The sequence below is a fragment of the Felis catus genome, chromosome B2 (assembly GCF_018350175.1).
Source record: "Felis catus isolate Fca126 chromosome B2, F.catus_Fca126_mat1.0, whole genome shotgun sequence".
Lineage (NCBI taxonomy): Eukaryota > Metazoa > Chordata > Mammalia > Carnivora > Felidae > Felis > Felis catus.
This window is the reverse complement of record NC_058372.1, coordinates 75030173-75053412: the sequence shown is the minus strand read 5'-3', so window position 1 is coordinate 75053412 and position 23240 is coordinate 75030173. Positions and strand designations below refer to the sequence as shown.

At 38.4% G+C, this 23240-nt stretch overlaps 1 protein-coding gene across 20 annotated transcripts in view; it reads left to right on the top strand.

Annotated features, from left to right (window-relative positions):
- The first annotated feature begins 6240 nt into the window (after nt 1-6240).
- Nucleotides 6241-23240, top strand: part of SNAP91 (synaptosome associated protein 91) — a 146068-nt gene continuing 129068 nt past the window's right edge. For 17 of the 20 annotated variants that reach the window (XM_045057803.1, XM_045057800.1, XM_045057792.1 and 14 more), the window contains exons 1-2: nt 6241-6397; nt 7705-7864. In XM_045057803.1, coding sequence (XP_044913738.1) covers nt 7735-7864 — 130 coding nt within the window. In that variant the 5' untranslated portion in view covers nt 6241-6397; nt 7705-7734. Of the gene's footprint in view, nt 6398-6597; nt 6620-6663; nt 6815-7189; nt 7317-7704; nt 7865-23240 lie in introns of those variants that run through there. The other 3 variants (XM_045057787.1, XM_045057785.1, XM_045057786.1) reach the window with 3 other exon arrangements.

Sequence of the window (23240 nt, the reverse complement as noted above, 5' to 3'; positions counted from 1 at the left end):
CCTACCCTACTTCTGCTCTCTCAAAAATAAATAAAAAATAGAGGAGAAAGTAAGATAATGAGAGGAAAACTTAAAGAGATAGACTTCTGGAAGGTGAGGCACACGAGCTCAGCCCTCACAAGCTTTTAAGTTAAGAGTTTATTTGGGAAACTTCCTTCTCCAGACAGACTTTCCTGATTAATCCTCTCCTTTCTCCAAGAAAATTCTTTTCACCCCACAAAATTTCCTTGAAAGTATCACTTTAGATTGAGAAAAAAGAAAGTAGGAGCTGTAGTTTGTTACAGCATTGTTGCGTGACGACTATTTGCATATGTATGTGTTTTCTACTCTAGTTCTCTAAGACTAATAGGAGCTTAGTCCCACCCATGATGATATTGGAAGTGATCTGGTTTTATATCTCAGGAACAAGGTAAATTATTATTTTCTCACTTTAGAAATGATACTAGTAGGGGAGCCTGGGTGGCTCAGTTGGTTAAGCGTCTTCCTTCAGCTCAGGTCATGATCTCGCCATCCGTGCGTTTGAGCCCCAAGTCAGGCTCTGTGCTAACAGCTCAGAGCCTGGAGCCTGCTATGGGTTCTGTGTCTCCCTCTCTCTCTCTCTGCCCCACCTCCCCCCCCCCCCCCGCTTGCACTCTCTCTGTCAAAAATGAATAAATGTTAAAAACATTTTTTAATAAAAAAAAGAAACACTAGTAGAATAGTATATTTATCAGAGAGCCATATAAACTTGAATTGTAGTTCCAAATAATAAAATAATAAAAATATAATGTAACCATAAATTAACAAAATAATAAAATCAATTACTCCACCAATAACTACTGAGTACTATTAATCCCATTTATTGGGCTTTTGCTGTATGCCACACACTGTGTTATTGGCTGTATATGCCATTATCACATTTGATGGTAATAACAGTCCTTTGAAGTAGATATTATGATTGTGGCCATTTTGTAGATGAGGAAAAATCATTTTGGAGATGACGAAAAGCCCTAGAGTCTGCAGAATTTGCCCAAAGTCAAGCAGCTAGTAAGGGCCAATGCCAGGAACTCAAACCAGGACTTGTCTAATTCAATAACCTAAGATATTAGCTACCATACTTTCCTGCCAACACATTTTAAAAAGGACTTTTCTGACTAAGGACCTAATTAATATAATGAAATGAGAGTCTATCATAACGTTATTATATCTTTATCAGAAGCAATGGGTACAGTGCAAAGAACACTGGATTGGAAGTTCAACAAGTGGAGTTTAGGACTGGTTATGCCATTACCTCAGACTGATAGAGGGAAAGTCACTTAAATTCTATAGTCTTAAATTTCTTCATCTGTGAAAAGAAGGCTAAAATAGAGGATGTGGAAGAGATTTGCAGGTCATGATACAGCTGGCCAAGGGGTCTTGAAAAATGAGCAGGACTTTGCCTGATATGGGAAAGAATATTCAAACCAGAGTAAATTCATTGTGTTATTTTAATTTATGCTCAAGTCATTTTTAAAATCAGTTTCCAATTAGTTTTCAGTAGTTCTCAATAAATCTTAAGTGAATCACTTATCATACTTCTGAGAGTACAGGTTTCTCTTTACAGGTTCTTCACAAAGGTGTACTTTCGTGTATCGCTGTGGTAGTTGGTCCTTCAACGAACTTCCCAGCGATAGTCTTCTCCCTTTAAATCTGGGCTGTCTTTGTAACATGCTTTTGGCTGATAGAATAGAACAGAACTGATGCTGTATGACCTTGGAGTTAGGTCACAAGAAATCTTAAACTTTTACCAAAGTTTCTTGGAACACTCCGCCTTGGAACATTTCCTCTTGGAAGCCAGCCATCATGTAATAAACGTGACATCCCTGGACTCTGACATGAGGAACCCAAGCCACATACAGTTACCCTGTGTTGGTGCTCTGGTCCAACCTCAGCTGAGCTCTCAGTGAACAGCCAGCATCAACTGCCAGACATGTGAATGAATAAATAAGTCATCTTGGGCAGCCCGATAGCCCTGGCTGTCATTTGATGACAACCAAATGAAAGACTTCAAAGGAGAACTACCCAGCAGAGCCCTGTTAATTCACAGAACTATGAAACATAATTAAAAATTATTGTTAAGACAAAATTTATTATAGGTAACCAGAACAACAACAGGAAACCAGAATGGCTGTATTAGATTTAAAACAGGGAAGCAAAATGAAAATACCATATTTAAATTATTTTTTTATTATGCATGTAAGATGTACATGTTCCTTCAAATATGCTGGTTGCCATGGAATTCATTTTAACCTGTTAGGCAGAACAAAACTTAATAAATATTGTTCGTCCTGATTTGGAATATACTATCTCTTCATTTACTTTTATTCTTAAATAACTTGAATGGTTTCATGGATGAAATATCTCAATCTTACTGATATTCTATACAACCTACTATTTTCTTGCTACATTACAATGCTCATCAGGTTTATGGTCTCTTTCATTTGTCCCCTTATAAAAGTAAACCAATCTTTTTGTCTCTATACAAGTACACTCAGGATATCAAAACTTGCTTTTTGTTGCCAGTTGCTTTTGAGTTTGGATAGATATGTCACATTTATGTGTGGGGGTGGCTATATTCCAATATAATTATTTTTGCACATCATGTGTTTTTTTCTAATTTGATAGAAAAGCATCCCTGGAATAAAAGTACCCTATAAACTACTTTAAGGAGGACATTATAGGTTTTAGAGAAAAATGTGAATCTTCCAACACCACCTCAGTTAGTTGCCTGAGCAAATCAGGAATTAAAGTTTCTCTTAATCTTGTTGTATCTTACAAATAAACTGAAACCAATAGCTTGAAGACATTTGCCTTCAGGTGTTGATATAAATTGTGTCTACATGTCATCATTGTTGGTTTGGCTTTTATGTATTAAATCCGATACTCAGAAGAAAACATGTATATTAAATCAGATTTAGGAAAAAAATCTGTGTGGTAACATATCTGTATACTGACTAAGAAAGAAAAGCTCAATATATGTATTTTTAAAACACGTTCTGAATGTCTATTGTATTTAACCTCTTTTCTGACCACTAAGAGAGATCAAAAGATTTTTCAGTTTGTAAAAGTATTGAATGTAAATGCCTGTTCTTGACTAAAATTTACTCAATGTTATTTATTGTGTTCCTGGATCTTCAAAGGGAATATACTGATAACGAACCATTTTTCCTCCCCTCAATGCATTTCTATCTTTGGATCAATTTTCTTTCTTTCAATATCATATACAACATTCATGGCTATATTCCTAGGTTTTCCTAGATATAAGAACCTGGCATTTCTTAATCTTTGCCACTGCAAACATGTTATTATTTCTAAAGCTCAGTAAGACCGTCTTCCAAAACAATAACATTTCAAAAGTTGGTTCTACCCTTGACATAATTTACTAATTTATATATGACACTTCTACAGTTTGCAGATTTTCAAACGTTTTTCTGCTGCCATTCATGACAGAAGGATGTCCATGTGTGGGATACTCTCCCATGCATACCAGCGGAGACATGGGCAGGACACCAGAGACAGACTATGGTTTCTCACACTTCACAGTGCTATCTGTACATAAATAACTATCTGTGATCTCACACTATTATAGGATTGACCATGAATCTACTCCAATTTAATTTTGAAAAGTAAATCACTCACAGACTGTATTATTTTAACCATTACTGAAACATGTTACAAAAACCTCTTAATTAATAGCATTGTATGTGACATGACATTACTAGTGGAATGTTGGAGAACCACTATTCTACTCTGTTTCCTATTTCATGAAAATTGTCTAATTTGCATAATGTTTTCCATAACATTCTCTTATCCTTTTAATGTCCATGGGATCTATTTTTCCTTTCTTTCCCAACATTGGAGATTTGTAGCATCTCTTTCTTTCTTTGATGAGTCTAATTTTTTCCTTGATCAATTTCATTGGTCTTCTCAAAAAAACCAGCTTTTGGTTTCATTGATTTTATCTATTATTTGTCTATGTGCTCTTTCACTGATTTTTATTATTTCCTTCTTTAAGCTCATGCTGAATTTAATTTGTTCTTTTTCTAGGTTTTTAAGATTGAAACTTAAATAGTCGCTTTTAGGTCTTTCTTCATTCTGAACATAAGCATTTTAATGCTATAAATTTCCCTCTAATCACTTCTTTACCTGCACCCTATAAATTTTTGGTACGCTGAATTTTCATTATCATTCAGTTTAAAAGTAAATTTTCTTACAGGAAAGTTAGATCCATTGGTTATTTAGAATGTGTTGTTTAATTATCAAATATTCAGGTATTTTCAGATATCTGTTATTAAATTTTAATTAAATTCCACAGTAGTAAGACAAAACAGTTTCTATGATTGTAATTCTTTTAAATTTATGTGACTAGCTTTGTGGCCCAGAAGGTAGTCTATCCCGGTGAATGTTCCACGTGTTCTCGAAAAGAAACTGCTGTTGTTGGGTGGAGTTCTTTATAAATATCAACTAGGTCAAATGTTTATATGGTTATTTCAAGTCATCTATACCCTTACTGATTTTCTATCTACCTGTCCTATCATTACCAATCAAGACAAGAGTGTTGAAATCCTCAAATATAATTGTGGATTTGTCTATCTAACCTTTTAAAGGTCTTAGTTTTTTGTTTTACCTTATTTTTAAGCTCTGCTCCTAGGTATATAAATGTGTAGGATTATTACATATGCCTGATGAATTTTTATCATTATTAAATGTGCCTCTTTATCTGTACTAATATTTCTTACTCTGAAGCCTACTTTGTATATTAATATCATCACTCCAGTTCCTTTCATCAGATTTATTGAGGTATAATTTACATATAATAAAATTCATCAATTTTAAGTGTATAAATTGATGCACTTAAGAGAAATACAAGAAGTTGTGTAGCCATCATCACAATTTATGATATAGAGCATTTCCATCCCTCCAAAAAGTTACCTGCTATCTCTTTGTGGTCATTCTTTCCCCCACTCCTGCCATCTGATATGCTTTCTGTCTCTATAGTTTTTCCTTTTTGGAATGTCATATATATGGAATCACAGCAAATAGCATTTGGGGTTTGGGCTTCTTTGATTTAACATAATGTATTTTCAACCACGTTGTTAGTTTGTTCTTTATTATTGCTTAATAGCATTCCATTGTGTGAACAGACCACATTTTGTTTACCTATTTGCCAGTACAATAGCATTTGGGTTTCTTTCAATGTGGAGCCATTCTATAAAGCTACTACAAAATTTGGGTACATGTTTCTAAAATGAAATGTGTTTTTATTTCTCTTGGACAAACATCTAGGTGTTGTATTGGCAGATCATATGGTAAGACTGGTATCTGAAACTCAAGAATGGTGGTCTTAGGGTATCTTTCTTTACCCATCAGGCTTCTATCTAATGCTAGAATCAGTCCCAACAGCTATGAAATCATGACTTCATAGTGAACACTGTGCCAGGTAACAGGAGTACACAACAGAAACTTGCTATCTATAGGTAGACATTTTAAGGCCTTAAGGCCCAATAGTGGCCACCTGTAGCCAGAAAAAAACATCAAAAAAATTCACAACTTAAGTTCCGATCTTGATTCTACTTTGAGAGTGTAAAAGGTTTTGTTTTGTTTTTTTTTTAAGATTACAATAAATAACAATCTTGGAAAACGTGAACACGTGATACTATTAACCCAGCCCAAAACCCTGTTTAGAAATTCTTGTATGCAATTCAAATATACTTAAGACCTTCAAACACTGTATTTAATTGGCAGATGTTACTTTTTAAGGATACAAAGAGTTTTCCTTACACAACCAATTAATTACTGTGGATATAATCTGGGCCTTGACTGCTGGTTTTGTTCAGTATTCGCACTTGCAGCAGACCTCAGTAGCCGTTTAAGACCAAAATGGCTAGAATTACCTGCCCACCCCAGCTCCCAAACGTAACTGAAAAAAGTAGAGGAGCTCCAAGGAGTTAAGGAGGCACAGACAACGGGCACCGTGTGCCTGCAGAATCTGACATTTAAATCGCCCTGCCCTTCTGGGCCAAGGCAGCCTTGGACAGGCGGGCGTGTCAGAGACAGAATGTAGAGGAGAAAGGGCTGGGCTCTGCCAGGCAGCGCGCGACGACGCCCGAACCTTGGCCTTCACGGCAGCACTCGAGAAGCCCACTGGCAGGGCTGCTCCAACGCCCCCGCCGCCCTCCGCGAATCCCGCAGTAGCCGCGCAGGTGTGCGCGGTGCGCGCGCACGCAGTGCGTGCCGGGTGCGGGTCTAGCAGGCGGAGGGGCTGCTGGGCGCCTCGCGGAGGGTGGTTGGCTGGTGGGTGTCGGCCTCCCAGCCATCCCGCCTCCTTCTTCTTGTCTCGCGCCGGCCGGGGATGCTCGCGCGCGGCGCCCCCTTGCCTGTAAGCCGGCCGTCTCGGGGGTGCGGGGGGGGGGCGCGGCGTGTGTGAGTAGCTGGGAGGGGGCCGCGAGGAGCTCCGCGGAGAGCTCGCCCGGGTTAGTCCGCCGTCGTCACCTGACTCGTTGGAGCAGCCACAGCTGAGGTGGGGGCGGGGATGGGAACGCGGCGCGGATCGCTAGAGAGACGCGGCAGCGCCGGCGGAGGAGGCGGCGGCGGCGGGCGGGTACAGGCTTCTGGGGCCACGGGCGGCGGGCGCAGGGACCGCGGAGTGGAGGGCGGGGGGCCGGGCTAGGGCAGGAGGCATCGCGCCCCGGGGCACCGGCTCCGCGCGCGGCCGCACACACCCACCCGGCGCGGCTTCCCTCGGCGGCCCGGGCTCCGCTTATCCTGCGGCGGGAGGCGCCGCTCCCGGGGCGGGGTGAGTACCCGCGGCCCCTGCTCGGCCCCCTCCTCCGCGCCAGGGCAGCGCGCGGATCCTGAGAGGATAATCCTGGGGCGCGGAGAAGGGCAGCGACTGGGTGACAGCTCCGTGGCGCGCTCGATTGCGGGCGGGGGGCTGGGCTGGGCTGTCAGCCCGTCTCTGCTCCACTGCCAGGAAGGGCGAGGCGCCGAGAGACTCCGGCGCCTCCGCAGAGCCCCCGGGCGGCCCCTGCGGCGGGGATTTGGGGGCGAGGGGAGGGGACCCGGGCGTAGGGCCTCGGCGGGCCTTTGGAGGCGGCGGTGAGGAAGGAAAGGGAGGAGAGGGCATAATATGGCGCAATGCTAGGATAATCTCCACCGCGCCCGAAGGAGGACGAGCCCACTGCTGCAGCAGCGCGAGGAGGAGGAGGAGGAGGGAAACGGCCAGGGCTTGGGTATCCGATTCAGACCCCGGAGCCTGCGGGCTACTGGGAAGAAACGCTGCGGCGGGCAAGCGAGAGGTGGGCACACGGTGGGCGCGGTGCCGAGGGAATAACCCCGACGCACGCCGGAGCTGGTCGGACACGCGGGGATCAGGTTGCAGGCGAAGTGCTGATTGGGGGGGAGGGGGGCGCCGGAGGGGTGAGGTGGGAGGCACGGGGAGTGGGATGGGGACGGTGTTACGAGGCTGGAACCGGAGGGGGCTCCGTGACAGACCTACTCTGGTTCAAGACCCTTAGATCGCGTCGCAAGAGAGGGGCTTAGCGCTTTGCTAGCTCCTAGAGGTGGTACCAGGGCGGGGACGGAGGAGAAGGGAGCCGCCGTGCGGCTGGAGGAGGCAGGGCCGGGCTGCTCGGAGGGTAGGGTCTGCGGGTTTCAAGCAGGACCATCTCCCCTTCTTTCCCGCAGAAGAGGAGGCGATAGACTTGGCCGGAGAAGATGTCGGGCCAAACGCTCACGGATCGGATCGCCGCCGCTCAATACAGCGTGACAGGCTCCGCTGTTGCGAGAGCGGTCTGCAAAGCCACCACTCATGAAGTGATGGGCCCCAAGAAAAAGCACCTGGACTGTAAGCATCTTTTTATATAAGCGGGACATGCGCATGGCAGAGGCGCCCTGGATGCCGGCGTGCGGCCTGGGCTCGCAGTCTGTAATGCTGCGGCTTTCAGAACTCCCAGCTGAGCTCCAAATCTCCAGAGGTGGAGGTGTTGCTTTGGGGCAACCCTGAAACCTTGTGTTTGAGCCATTTTTTTTCTCCTGTTGACCTCCAAGGTCTTGGTGGAGAAAAAAAAACAAATACTTGTATGTATTAATACTATGAAATACTGAGAAATTGCACATTCTGGATTAGGCACTTTTCACCTCTTTTCTTTTTTCTTTTCTTTTCTTTTCTTTTCTTTTCTTTTCTTTTCTTTTCTTTTCTTTTCTTTTCTTTTCTTTTCTTTCTCCACACACCACTCCTTTATCCAGGTTATAGGAAATCAGGGGTTGAACAGTCATAACCCTCCCCCACCCCCAAAAAAGAAAAAGATGAAATTATAAAAGGTCACATTTATCACCCTAGTTTTCTAAATACATTTTAAAAGTGTCATCTCTTTCACTGTGGCTGCTGAGGTTTTGTGTGAGTGTGAGTGAGTGTGTGTTGTACATAACCACACCAAACTGAAATAAATTCAAGCTATTGAATGAGGAAATTGAACTTCAGAGATCATGGAGATTTCATTTTACACATCCTGGCACACTTCTTTGTCCCATTCTCGGAAGCTGCTGGTCAGAATGACTGCTGTGGTCACAAAATGGATGTGCTTTTTCCAGCATTTGTGATGGTGCACTTTTACATGAAAACGTTTCATTCATAATGCTTTCTTTTTATATTTGTTATTTGATGGAAAACAGCTTTAATCCAGTTTAGAATCTGATATAAAATTTTCACATGATTAACGCTGTAAATACTTAGTTATTGAAAGACAAACAGGGACTTAGAAAAAGGCACTCACTGGGTTTAGGTGTTGAGACTCTTTATAGGTAAGGCTCCATCAGCACATGTCCTCTAGCTGATTCAGCTCTAGCTGTTCAGTCTCGTTGACCTGCTTAGGAACTGCTCTGTTACGATGTTTGTTGATAAAGGTCAGTGCTGGCATAATAGACACAACTATAGCCATACCCATTTCCTATCTAGCTTCCTTTGCCCATTTTCTGAGTTTCTTTTGCTTCAGGCCTTCCCCAGTGTCTGCCTTGTGCAGCGGAGAAAATGGCACCAGTGTTAGAATTGACTTTAGTCCTATTATCTGTATGAGCACAGCTTGATGAAGCATACAGCTGGACATTGTGAGGGTCATCCAGGCTTGTGAAGCTGTTGTGTCACAGAACTGAATAATTTTGCTTCTAGAAGCTTGTCTGAGGGGAAAACACCATTACCCCTTTCCTGGAGGAGTTTCTAACAAAATTTGTTGATTATGGTATCATGTGTTATATGTGCAGTGCAGGATGGAAGAGGCCACCAGGGCCAGGGCACCTAACAGGAGTGGAAATTATAAATTCATGACCAGCTCATTTTGCTGCAGCATGCTGAATCATTTAGCCATCTTTCCATCAGTTTCCCCAACTCTGGAAAGATGACTCATGTCTTAAAGGTATGTGTCAGTCTAGCAAATATTCATTAATAAAGAAGTTACAGGTTATTGATTTGCTAAATGCTATGGAAATGATAGATCAGTATATTGATACATATCATAAACATTCACAGGTTTGAGCATTTCATCAAAACATTATTCAGATAAAGACCCACTTTTCCATATCTAAATATTTAGTCGCCTTAGTATTTTAGATCTGGAAAAGTCTCTTAAAAATTTTCAAGGTGGGAGGTTTTCCAGTATCTCCAGCATATGTTACTGAGTGGGGTGATTTTGAAGATGTGGAACATAAGGGGGAGATTCTGTATTTAGGAAGCAGATGAAGCAGGAATTGGTATTGAATTAGTGTGAATAATCATAAGAGCTAAACATTTATTGAGCAGTTAGTATATGCCAGGTACTGGGCTTTACATTATTAATTTATTGCTGCTTAACAGGTTCAGGAAAGGTAATTAACTTTCACAGCTTTTAACCACTGCACTTAACTATTGTCTGTGGCTTATTGAGTAATATTTTCTGTGGGGGCTGTGGGGAGGAACAGTATTAGCCTGAATGGTTAATCTCCAAAACACCTATCCTGTTTGTATGGCTTTGTGTGAAATCATGCAGCACAACCCATGCTCTATTGCAAATCTCTATGGTATGCATGAAGACTTTTGAATTTGGTCACTTAAAAAAATGAGCAAAAGGCAAGCACTGAACAGTATTAGTTTTCTTTTTAACATTTTAGTTTTTGAATAAGTAATAAAATAAAAGAGCTGCACTTAAATACAACCTTAGGGCAAAATTTGGAAAGATAGATATCACATTATTGATATGTCCTATCTTAAGAAAAAATGACATGGAAAATTTGAGTATAAAAATATTGTTATATTTATATGCATTTTACGAGGGCATTTTACTTGGAATTCCTTGTGAAGTTCCTTTAAATAATAGTAGACTACCTTAGCAATTTTTTCACAGGTTTTCGGTAACATAACAGTTATAACAGTGAGTCACATCCATTATTAGGACATGCAAACACATAACTAAGTTTCCCTATAGGCATTGAAGCACTCTTAAGTAATGTTTTAGTATTGAAAATATTAAATAGTAGTTGGGAGGAAAAGAGCATAATGTAGAGTGGAAACAAAAAAAAAATAATTAGCTTGATTTGTGTATAACTTTTTAGTTTGGAATTTAGGTTGGAAGGTTATAATATTAAAGTTTATGGTTTTGTGATTTTTTTTTGCAGATATTGGATTAATGGAATAGGCTCTGAATATTATTTAAAGTATTGGTTTAAAATATGATTTTTTTTCTGTTTGGGTTGATAGGCCAAGAAAATTAGGGTTAATTCTAGTGGTTTATAAAATGATGCTTAATGGTATGTGATTTAAACATTTAAAGGAATGATTTGTTAACATCTGAGGGCAGAGCGAAGGTGGAGATAAAGAAACTCTAGGCATATAGTCTCAGATTTCCCCCCTTTTCAGTAACAGTAAGTTTCTTAGAGGAAAAATATATTCAGAAAAAGCTTCACCATAATCAGCAGATATTTATTGAATTTAAAGTAAATTAATATTGGGGCTCCTGGGTGGCTCAGTTGGTTAAGTGTCCAACTCTTGATTTTGGCTCAGGTCACGATCTCACAGTTCTGCTCATGAGATCGAGCCCTGCGTCAGGCTCTGTGCTAACAGCATGGAGCTTGCTTGGTATTCTCTCTCTTCCTCTCTCTCCTCCCCCACTTGTGAGAGGGCATGCGTGCACATTCTCTCTCTCACAAAATAAACATTGAAAAATAAATTAATATTTTATAATATATACTTTAAGGTATGTTTGAATTATGTAAAACTTTTATTCCATACTCTGCTATAATAATCTTGCTCCTTGCACGTGAAAGTTAAATACTTGACCAATGTTAGTTTTACATTAGTTTTTCTGGGTCCCTTTTACATCTTTGTTTCCTTTTCTTTGTAACTTTTTGTACCTATTTGGTAACACATGAAATATCCAGGATTCAGCAAGTATTTAACTTTTGGTTACAACTGTTGTGTATTTCAGTTGCTTTTCCTTTTCTGTTTTGTAGTTGATGGCCTGCCCAAGTCAAATAATAAAAAGATCCAGTAGGGCACCTAGTATCTGCCCAAGTGCTGTATCACAGTTAAAGAACAACCAAAAAATAGAATCGGCCCATGTAACACCTGCAGGGAGAAATTTGGAAAGTTTGGCAGCCTAATATTCATTTCTGTTAATAGCTCTTACAAACAACTTCTATATATGTCCTGTGGTTAAAAAACCCTATTTAACATTATCAAAATTTAAACATAGACATTTATATCAAACCAAACCTCATGAAAAGCCAAATTGGGTATCAATAATGCAATTTTTTTCCATTTTAAACATCTTGAGGGTTTTTAATAATGAGCTTATGCTACATAATGAACAAGTGATTCGAGTTCTGAATCTTATGTTTGAGGGATACTGACTGTCATTATAGAAATGAGTTCTATCCTCCCAAATTAAGAAAAAGATGTTACTTCTTATTACAATATCTATAAAAGTAGTGGGAGATATGGATTATGTTTTGATTCAAGGCAAATATTGGCAAATTACCACAAGATTCCTACTGTTTTAATTTTATTCATAAAATACCTGCAAATAAGACATATTGTGAGTATATATAATGAAAATTTAACCTTAAAAGTTTATTTGCTTTACAGAAGCTTGCTTAGTATAAATAAAATATATTTTGATTTATAGAAATGCTATTTGCATGCTAATTCAGTTGATACCATATTTATACTTGTGATAACTGAAAAAAATCTTTCTATAGTGCATAGATCCAAAAAAATAAAGACTACTGAATAAAATTAATAGGATCGATGTATAAAAGTTTACTGAACACTAGAGTAACTTTCAACATGAGAAGTGTACTCTGTTTTGCTGTAACATATTTAGCTTGTTCTCATTTCACTATTTGTTATTGACTAAATACACCCTCTCATTTTTCTGTACCAAGGCACGCTCCATTCCTCCTTGATTTCACCAGAAGACCCAGTCTAGGTGTGGAGATGGAGGAGATAGTATTTTTTAGGCAGTGAGGAAGAGCCGGGGGAAATCACTTCTGAAAAAGCGTTCGAGTCGATGATCATTTATACAGTAAATCTGTAAAGACGCCAATCTGTATGGTCCTGCGATGTTCCCAGACAACACTCAGCATTCTGGGAGAGGGTGGAGAGATCATGTGAGGTTTGGGGGCTGGCAGGAGCAGGAAAAGCAGAAGAGTGGCAAAGAGTCTCAGGTAATAGTAAGGAGCATGCTTTAGAAATGACTTAAAATTGGGGTGCCTGGGGTGGCTCAGTCAGCTGGGCATCTGACTTCAGCTCAGGTCGTGATCTCACAGTCTGTAAGTTCAAGCCCCGCATCAAGGCTCTGTGCTGACAGCTCAGAGCCTGGAGCCTGCTTCAGATTCTGTGTCTCCCCCTCTCTCTGCCCCTCCCCTGCTCATGCTTTGTCTCTCTCTGTCTCAAAAATAAATAAAAACATTTAAAAAATTTTTTAAAAACAATGACTTAAAATAGTTAAGCAGGCTTTATATCAACTGTTTTTTCCTGGATCTTTTTACTTCCAAATTTTCAGAGAAATCTTTTTTTTTTTATGGTATAATATTCTATTTGGGTCACTTTGGATATTTTTTTCTCCTTTGGTGATCACTGTAGTTAGCAGATACTTTCTTAGAACCAGTATATAATTGGTAACTCACAATTTTTTAAAAGTTGCAAAACTTGTATATATAGAAAAAAATAAAATTATGTAAGAGTAGGCAAATGTATATATTAATTGCAATATTAGCTTGTAGTATTTTAGATTAAAATCTAGATTTTTGATACATTGCCATATTAGTTTTAATGTTTAATAAATGGCTGCTGAAGTCTTATAATTTAATCTGTGCACTCAGTTGCTATGGATCTATCTCTTAGCTTTTCACAAATAAATATCCTTCAAATATCTTACCTCCTCTTTTCAGATTGATTGATGCTGGGATGGGATGTTCTTGGAGCTTATCTAGGTTTCCGTAACTTTGTGAAGAAGGTCAGAAGTGACATATGACCTTTTCCCCTGAGAGCCTAGGATGCTTTCCTTAACAGAGTTGTATTTTAGGTGGCTCAACTCCTGAGCCAGCTGCTATTAAGTGAGCCTTCAAATATAATCATAGTTCAATTAAATAATTTGAAAAGCCCCATTTCTTTCCATTAAAAAATATTTATTCAGGGCGCCTGGGTGGCTCAGTCAGTTGAGCGTCCAACTTTGGCTCAGGTCATGATCTTGTGGTTTGCGTCCAGCTCTGTGCTGACAGCTCAGAGCCTGGAGCCTGCTTCAGATTCTGTGTCTCCCTCTCTCTCTGCCCCTACCCCGCTTGCTCTCTCTCTCTCTCTCTCTCTCTCTCTCAAAAAATAAATAAACATTAAAAAAATACAAAAATATGTTTATTCAGTTCCACCTTGTTTGCAAACTCTTTTTACAGAGAAACACCATTTCCTTGTGAAGGGAAATGTTGGCTGTCTTTTTTCTTAGGGGTTTATGTAATGTGGTCTATGCTTTGTTTCTCATTAAGGAGAGAATAGTAGAATGGCATACCCAGTGTCAGTTGCATGATGACCTATAAGACAGGATGGAGTGTTCCTAGGAGTAACTTGATGACAGCCCAAACCAGAGAGAGAATTGTACCCAAAACCCCACAGCCTTTTTACACCTGGGTTCCTACTCTCTCTTCATTTGTTCCAAATGTGTGAGGATCCCTCCTGCCTTCCCATGTGTACATAAACTGTCTCTACTGTGCATCTTTAAGGATTTAATGTTTTCTAAAGGATTTTGTGATATGCCATTCCTGGCTACTCAAGAGAGAAGCTGCATTTTTGTCTACTTTGTGTGGTTTTGCTTTTTGGCCTGATCATTAATTATTCTTCCAGGGTTAGCACTTTTATTTTATTTTTTTTTATTTAAAAAAAAATTTTTTTTTAACGTTTATTTATTTTTGAGACAGAGAGAGACAGAGCATGAACGGGGGAGGGGCAGAGAGAGAGGGAGACACAGAATCGGAAGCAGGCTCCAGGCTCTGAGCCATCAGCCCAGAGCCTGACGCGGGGCTTGAACTCACGGACCGCAAGATCGTGACCTTAGCCGAAGTCGGATGCTCAACCGACTGAGCCACCCAGGCGCCCCAGCACTTTTATTTTAAATGATAACTCTCCTCCTTTCTGTATCAGTTATTCTGTCATCTGTATCTTTAACCTCTCCTCCTATCTCTCTCATGAGCATTTTCAAGTATCTCCATTTAAAACAAGGTCACCGACACACAGCCCTCCTTGGATTCTATGACCTCTTCCAGCAGCCAACCTGTTGTCCCTTGCCTTTCTTTCACAACCAAGCTTCTTGAAACAGAAGCTCACCATTCCAAAGAAAACAAACACAAGTCTACCCCTCTTTGGATATCCTGTGTCTTTGGCTTAACCCAAGTGTGAACAACTAGGATTGTTGTTAGGTTCCAGGCATTGCCCACCGAATTGGCCAAGCCACTAATTTGAGAGTTTCCCCTCATCTGTCACATCCAGTCAGTGATCAGTTGTTAAAAAAAACTCTCTGAAATGTCCTTCTTAACTGTTTCTGCCTTGGTTTAAATCAGTTACAAACCTCATTTGTAAAACAAAGGTGAGTAATGTTACCTACGTGTTATCTTTGGTGAGATATAATGCATGTGAAATACCTGGCCCAGAGCTTGACTCACAAATGTGCACTGAACATCAGTTATGACTACCACTGTTTCTAGTACAATCGCTGTTGGTGCTACTGTTGCCCTTACTTGTACCATTACTGCCACTACCACCACCATAACAACGGACATGACCATTAGTGATTTGCCCTTACCAGTTCTCCACGATTGTTTTTTGCCCCCTCCTTTCATTTACTTCAGTTTGTGCTTTAATTCCAACTTTCTCTTTCTATAGTTTGAAAGCTTAAAATACATATTATTTCTGTTTCTTTTCATGATCACCTTTAAAAATGTAGTATGTCTACTTAAAGTCTAAAGTAGAACAGTATCTTTTTATTTCCTCCTAAAGAAGAGAAATTTAGAAACTTCAGTCACCCACTTCTCACTTACATGCTATGTTGGCTAGTGTTTTAATTCTACCATAGTTTTAACTCCCAAAGTTAGACATTATTATTTGATACAGGCAGTGTTTATGCAGGTAAACCCTCCTTGACTTTACCATTCGAATCTTCATTATGTCTAAGATTTTCCAGAACTATATCCTTTTAAAGCTCCTTAAGTGAGGCTCTTTAGTAGTAAACTCTATTTTTGTCTAAAGATAAATTTGTCCATATTTTTGAATGATAGTTCATATATCTTATATATATCTATATTTTTTTCTATATAGTTTATATATAGTTGTTTTTCCTTGGAACATAATTTCACTCTTTTGGCTACTGTTGTTCCTTGTAAGAAGTCATCTATGAGTCCACATGTCTTTAGGTAATCTCTTAGTACTTGTGGCAGCTTCTAAAATCTTGTTTGTCTTGTCCTGCTGTAGTGCATATGTGTATACATGTAGCTTTTTTTTTTTAATTTTAATTTCAGTATAGTTAATATAACAGTGTTGTTTTAGTTTCACAGGTACCATATAGTGATTCAACACTTGTATACATTACTTAGTGCTCATCACTCTTAATCCTCCTCATCTGTTTCACTCATCTGCTCCCACCTTTCCTCTGATAACCATCAGTTTCCTCTCTATGTTTTGGTTTCTTTTTTGTTGTTGTTCTTTGTTTTGTTTCTTAAGTTCCACATATGAGTGAAATAATATGGCGTTTGACTTTCTCAAGCTGACTTATTTCATTTAGCATTATACTCTCTAGATCCATCTGTGGTGTTGCAAATGGCAAGATTTCATTATTTTTATGGCTGAGTAATATTCCATTGTGTGTGCGTATGTGTGTATACCACATCTTCTTAATCCCATTCATCTATTGATGGAAACTTGGACTATGTCCATAAATTGTCTATTGTAAATAATTCTGCAGTAAACATAGGGATGTATATATCTTTTTTAATTAGCGTTTTCATATTCTTTGAGTAATTACCCAGCAGTGGAATTACTGGATGATATGATAGTTTTATTTTTTATTTTCCGGGAATCTCCATACTGTATAATGGCTGTACCAGTTTGTATTCCCACCAACATTGCAAGAGGGTTCCTTTTTCTCCACATCCTCACCAACACACTGTTTCTTGTGTTTTTGGCTTAGCTATTCTGGCAGGCATGAAGTGATATTCACTATAGTTTTGATTTGTATTTCCCTGATGAGAAGTGATATTGAGCATCTTTCATGTGTTTGTTGGCCATCTACGTGTCTTCTTTGGAGACATGTCAGTTCATGTCTTCTGTCCATTTTTTACTTAGATTATTTGACTTTTTTTTGGTTCTGAGTTATATACATTCTTTGTAGATTTTGGTTACTAACCCTTATTCAGATATGTCATTTGCAAATATCTTCTCCTATTCAGTAGGCTGTCTTTTAGTTTTATTGTTTCCTTCACTATGCAGAAGCTTTTTATTTTGATGTAGTCCCATGGTTTATTTTTGCTTTTGTTTCCCTTGCCTCAGGGGACACATCAGAAAAATATTGCTGTAACTGATGTTGGAGAAATTACTGCATGTGCTCTTTTCTAGGATTTTTATGACTTCACATCTCACATTTAGGTCCTTAATCCATTTTGAATTTATTTTTGTGTATAGTGTAACAAAGTGTCCCAGTTTCATTCTTTGGCATGTAGCTGTCCGGTTTTCCCAGCACGTTTTGTTGAAGAGACTGTTTCCCATTGCATATTCTTGCCTCCTTTGTTGGAAATTAATTGACCATATAGTAGTGGGTTTACTTCTGGGCTCTCTATTCTGTTCCATTGATCTATGTGTCTGTTTTTGTGTTTGTACCATACCATTTTAATTACTATAGCTTTGTAGTATATCTTGATATCTGGGATTGTGATCCCTCCAGTTTTGTTCTTGTTTTTCAAGACTGCTTTAGCTATTTGGATTTTCTTTTTTCTTTTGTGGTTCTGTACAGATTTTAGGATTGTTCTAGTTCAGTGAAAAATTCTGTTGGTATTTTGGTAGGGATTTCATTAAATCTGTAGATTGCTTTCAGTAGTATAGAAATTTTAACAATATTCTTCAAAGCCATGAGCATAGAATGTCTTTCCATTTCTTTGTATCATCCTGAATTTCTTTCATCAGTACTTTATAGTTCTCGGAGTCCAAGTCTTTCACTTCCTTGGTTAAGTTTATTCCTAGGCATTTTATTTATGTATTTATTTTGGTGCAATTGTAAATGGGATTGTTTTCTTAATTTCGCTTTCTACTACTTTATTATTACTATATAGAAACACAACAGATTCCTGTATTTTGATTTTGTATCCTGTGACCTTACTGAATTCATTTACCTGCTCTAGTAGTTTCTTGGTGACATCTTTGGGTTTTCTAGATCACGTCATCTGAAAATAGTGAAAGTTTTACTTCTTCCTTGCCAATTTTGAATGCTTTTATTTCTTGTTCTTGTCTGCTGTGGCTAGTAGGACTTCCAGACCTATGTTGAATAAAAGTGGTGAGAATGGACATGATTTTGTTCCTAATCTTAGGGGAAGAGCTCTCCATTTTTCACCATTGAGTATGATATTAGCTATGGATTTTTCATATATGGTCTTTATTATGTTGAGGTATGTTCTCTCTAAACTGACTTTGTTGAGGATTTTTATCATGAATGGATGTTGTACTTTGCCAAATGCTTTTTCTACATCTATTGAAATAATCATATGATTTTTGTCCTTTCTCTTATTGGTGTGATATATTGCATTGATTTACAAATAATGAACAACCTTTGCATCCCTGGAATAAATCCCACTTGATTGTAGTGAATGATTTGTTAATGTATTGTTGGTTTGGTAATATTTTGAGGATTTTTGCATCTATGTTCATCAGAGATACTAGCCTATAGATCTCTTTTTTTGTGGTGTCTTTATCTGGTTTGGTATCAGGGCAGTGCTGGCCTCATAGAATGAATTTGGAAGCATTCCTTCCTCTTAGATGTGGCTTTCTTTTATTTATCCTCTTAACACTAAATCTTTTCATTATATTCTTCTATCTCATTATATCCTTATATAACATTTATAGTTTCAAATGCTTTTTTTTACTGTTTAGCATGCTTTGTTTTTCAGGTATCTTCCAGTTTATTGATTATCTCTTTATGTTGTGTCTGCTTTTACTCATCCTTTCGTTTCGAATTTTATTCATTAATATTTTTCATTTTTGAAGCTTTTCAAATTTGCTCTTTTTTGGATGACATAGATTTCTTACTCACATTTTTGAGTTCCTCTTTTGTTTATTCACCATTTGGAACACAGCTCACTTTATATTTGTATCTCATAGATCCATTACATGAAGTTCTGTGTCTGCTACTGTTTTTGACTGACTGACTATTGTGAAATGTTTCCTCACGTGTTTTATAATTTTGGACTTCATATGTGGGAATCCTGAAAATTTAGGATAACCTAGAGAGGATTTGTGTTTGCTTCTGTCAAATCCCACAAGTGCTACTGTCCTGAGGGCACCTTAAGGTGGTTTCTGCTATTGGAGTTTCCCATCCAGTGCAGGTCTAGGTGTGTAATTCGAAGTCTAAAAAGCTCAGAATACCAAAGTTCTTTTTTATAAAACATTTTATAGCAGAACTTGACCTTATCCAGTCTTTATGTTTCCTACCATCAAAGTTTGTATGTTGAACTACATACAAACTACAGAAATATTGTTGTATTATAGTCTGCTGTCCAGATTAGACTGGGGTGTTACTTAATATATGGCGTATGTACCATTTTACTTTTGTAAAATCTGAACAATCCTAAATTCTGAAACACATATGGCTCTGAGGGTCTTGGATAGAGGAGTGTGAATCTGTAGTCTAAATATGAGTCACCAACTTGGACAAGGGAAAAGCTATGGTTATAAAAGCCCTAGATATTTCTTCTTTTTCCTTCATTTACCCAGAACCTAGACTGAGTAGGACGAGCTTTTGTCTTCCTTTGCTGGAAGTTCTTTTTTGTTTTTGTTTTTTCTTCTTATTTTACAAAGGGAGTAACCCTTTGAGGATCCCAGCTTTCTGTGGAGGTCTTTATTCCAACTAGCCACCTTGCTTAGTCTCAAGACCTTGTTTCCTGTTCCCCATAGGGCTGTTAAAATCTAAGCCTCCTGGCCTCTCAGATTAACACACGGCCTCAAGCAGCCTGCTCTTCAGTATCACTTTGCCGTGTGTTTTTCTGCATCTTCTTTCTGTTTTGGCCTTGGGGATTGCTCTTATTTTCTTGTGAGGTCACCCAAATGAGTGGAAGGATGACAGTAATATTTACCCAAATTATCAGGTGTGCTTTTTTTCTGTATGCTAGCGATGCAAGCAGCCTGTTTTCCTATCCTCTGTTCTTTCCTTCCACTCCCCATACATACCACAGTTCATTCCTGAGAAACTTTGAAATTCATTAGGTTCATCTATTCTCTGTATTACTTTTTGTCCTTTATGCAGTTTCTGTGTTTTAACGTATTTTTAAAATTTCACTTCCAAAACCTAGTTTAGTCATTCTTTCTCAGGACTTCGATGGCCCCCCATGCATGCATCCCTGCCATATCGCTCACAGGGCTGCAGAGGGATCCTGTTTAGTAGAATTTCTTGTTCCCTCTAGTCTGCAGTTTCATTGAGGCTGCCTTATCTCTAACACCAAACATAGCATGGGAGTGGGTTTTGGTAAACCTTTAGTGAATGATTTTTTATTTCAGATTTCACATCTCCCAAATTTCAGAACTTTTTTGTTCTTATAAACTTTCTCTTTAAAGATTTTACTTTTACTTGCTAACCTTTCAGAAGAGCAAGGAGTTTAACTTGATTCATTTTCTCTCAAGGTTTTGAAAACCAAAGTGTAATATTAGAGGAAATAAAACAACTAAAAGAAACATTAAGTTGCTTAATGTACATAGCTGTACATTTCCTGATGGTCTTTTAACACTTGCATTCCTGTGACTTGATAAAAATGTTATTTGGGAGAAAATTATATCCTGACGTGAAAAGATTTTTTTGGTTGTAAGTTAAAGCATATGTGTACTTCTCTTGATGGATGTCATCAATAATTAGGTAGTATATGATTATTAATATTAGAGAAAATTCTTCACTAGCATTTATTGTGTGTGTATGTGGGTACCCATTTGCTTTAGTTTGTTTTGAGTTGGATGCAGTTAGGTAGCATTGTTTTTCAGTATCCACCTTATAATTCACGAGTGTATACATTATGAGTAGTAGGGATAGTTATAGAAGAAAAACATTATTTCAAAGTAGCTGTATACTTTTAATTTTCATTGAAATGATATTCACCATTCATGATTCACTAACATGATAATATCACCATTGAGGCTTTTAGAAAAGCTATGAAGAAAGGGGACAAGCTTAAGCTAAAATTTTGGGTTGTGTTTCCTTTGTAAAGAGAGCAATAAATGTTAGCATATTTAATTTGGCTTTAATTTCACTTGTTTGTAGAAATTAGAGATTACTTTCAGTATTGAGACTTTTAGTAGCTTATTTAGCACGATGCCATTATTTATTCATTTAACAAATATTGGGTATTTACTAAATGTCAGGAATCATTCCAAGAGGCAAGGATACCATGGTGAACAAGATACATATAGCTCTTGGCAGCTTATTAGGGGAGAAAATGAAAGAAATAATTATGAGTGGCTCAAAAAGAATTCAGTGCTAACAGGGGAAGTAAAGACCCCAGTGGAGGTACATTGCCGAAGTGATGTTTAAGCTCAGACCGGAAGAATGAGTGGACTACGTAGGTGAGGGACAGATAGGAGCTGCTGCACCCTTCTCTAAGAAGAGGTTCAGAGAGAGCAGGGCACACTGTAGGAACTTAAATAAGTTAAGGGTTACTGGAAAACTAAATTTAAGAAGGCTAAGAATGTTAAGAAGCAAGAGCTGAGTTGTGGATGGTGACCAGATGTGGAGGGCCTTCTAAAGCTGGAGAGAACCTTCATTTTCACAGATAAGGAAGCTAAGTGCCAAGGAGGAAAAACCATACATTCTGTGTGGGTTAATCCTGAATAATTCCTATCTGTCTGCCTTGAGCAGGTGCCCTAATGGGTCATTGCTTTGTTCACCTAGTTCTGATTGCTCTGTTGATACCAGGAAATAATATCTGTGTGAGTCACGTGGGAAATGGAAAAATATTTAAACATATATACATACACACCCACATACACTTTAGTAGTCTGAATTCAAATTCACCATAAATGCAAACCAAACCCAGGGCACTTCTGGCACAGTGGACAGTCACGAAGCAGTCCCTAATGGCATTCTAGGACGCGCCTTGCCAGTCTGACCTCTTTTTATCTTTTTGTCTGTTGCTTGGTTGTTGGGTCATAGTGCTAATACCAGAGAATGCTACCTCTGCCATTGGTGACAGTGAAGACTAAAAAGGTTACAGATGTGTGTAACTTAGTTGAAAGTCTTAAAAACTGTGTATTAAACAAACTTTAAAGGCCTTTTAGTTTGACCTTATTTTTTGATGACAGAATTTATAACATTCCTTAACTATTACCAGTGAAATAATAGAATTTTATAATCAGGCTTAACTGTTAACAGTCCAAAACAAACCAAAAAAAAAATCAAAAGTAACCCCCCCAAATCACCATATATATTATGTATATCTAAGTACGTTTATGCCATGTTTCGCTGGGTTTGTTAGTCTGTTACTGTCAAAGAAAAAACCTAAGTTATTAATATTGAGGTTAAGTAAATATCCAAGTGAAGAATTTTATTGTTCTCCTGTTCTTTCCGAAGCTAGTTGTTTCCACATTATCATCTTCTGTAATTCTTTTCCTTAAGAGAAGTATTAAAAATACCAGGAAATATTTTATTATTTTTCCTTAAAAGCTGGAATGTCATTTTAGAAAACTTTCTATAATCTCAATGTCAACTTGATTAGCTTCAAACTGTATGCTTTACAGACCCTCCACTATCTGCCTAAATAAACCATTCAGTTTGGCCATGGCTTCACAAAGTTTTGTAATTTTTGTCTCCCTAATTCACGAGGGTTGCGACGTGTTCATGTTTTTCTGGGCTCTTCATTAAGCAGTTTACATTTAACATTCTGGTTTTTGCCTGCCACTAATTAGCATGAGTGCACCCTTGGAAGGTTCCATGGAAAGCTGATTTGAGGATGTGCTAACAACAGGCAGAACCCACTGTTAACACCTGCATCTCCTCTTTGCTTTGTTGTTTTGTACTTCCTTTTTTCCCCACAAGGGAGCCCATCATGGTTCCAAAAGAGTTACTTAATTTTTAGTTATACTTTATTGCATTTTATGAAAAACTGTGTGCTGCAGTAACATTAGTCTGTCAGGGGTCTGTTTTCTCTCTTGTTCTCTCACTCTGTCTTTATATGTGTGCATGTGTGTGTGTGTGTGTATATATATATATATATACATATATATATATATATACACACACACACACACACCAGTGTGTGTGTATATATATATATATATATATATATATATATATATATATACACACACACACACACCAGTGGAACCTAGTGACTTTGGCCCTTCTTTGGATTGTTGTACTAATCAATTCATGCAGTAATGCTGTGAACTTAGAAGTGTTTCTTCAGTTGAGTTCAGCATTACTTTTTCAGGTGGAAAAATAAGAGTATAAATTGGGCACTCAATTGTTGGG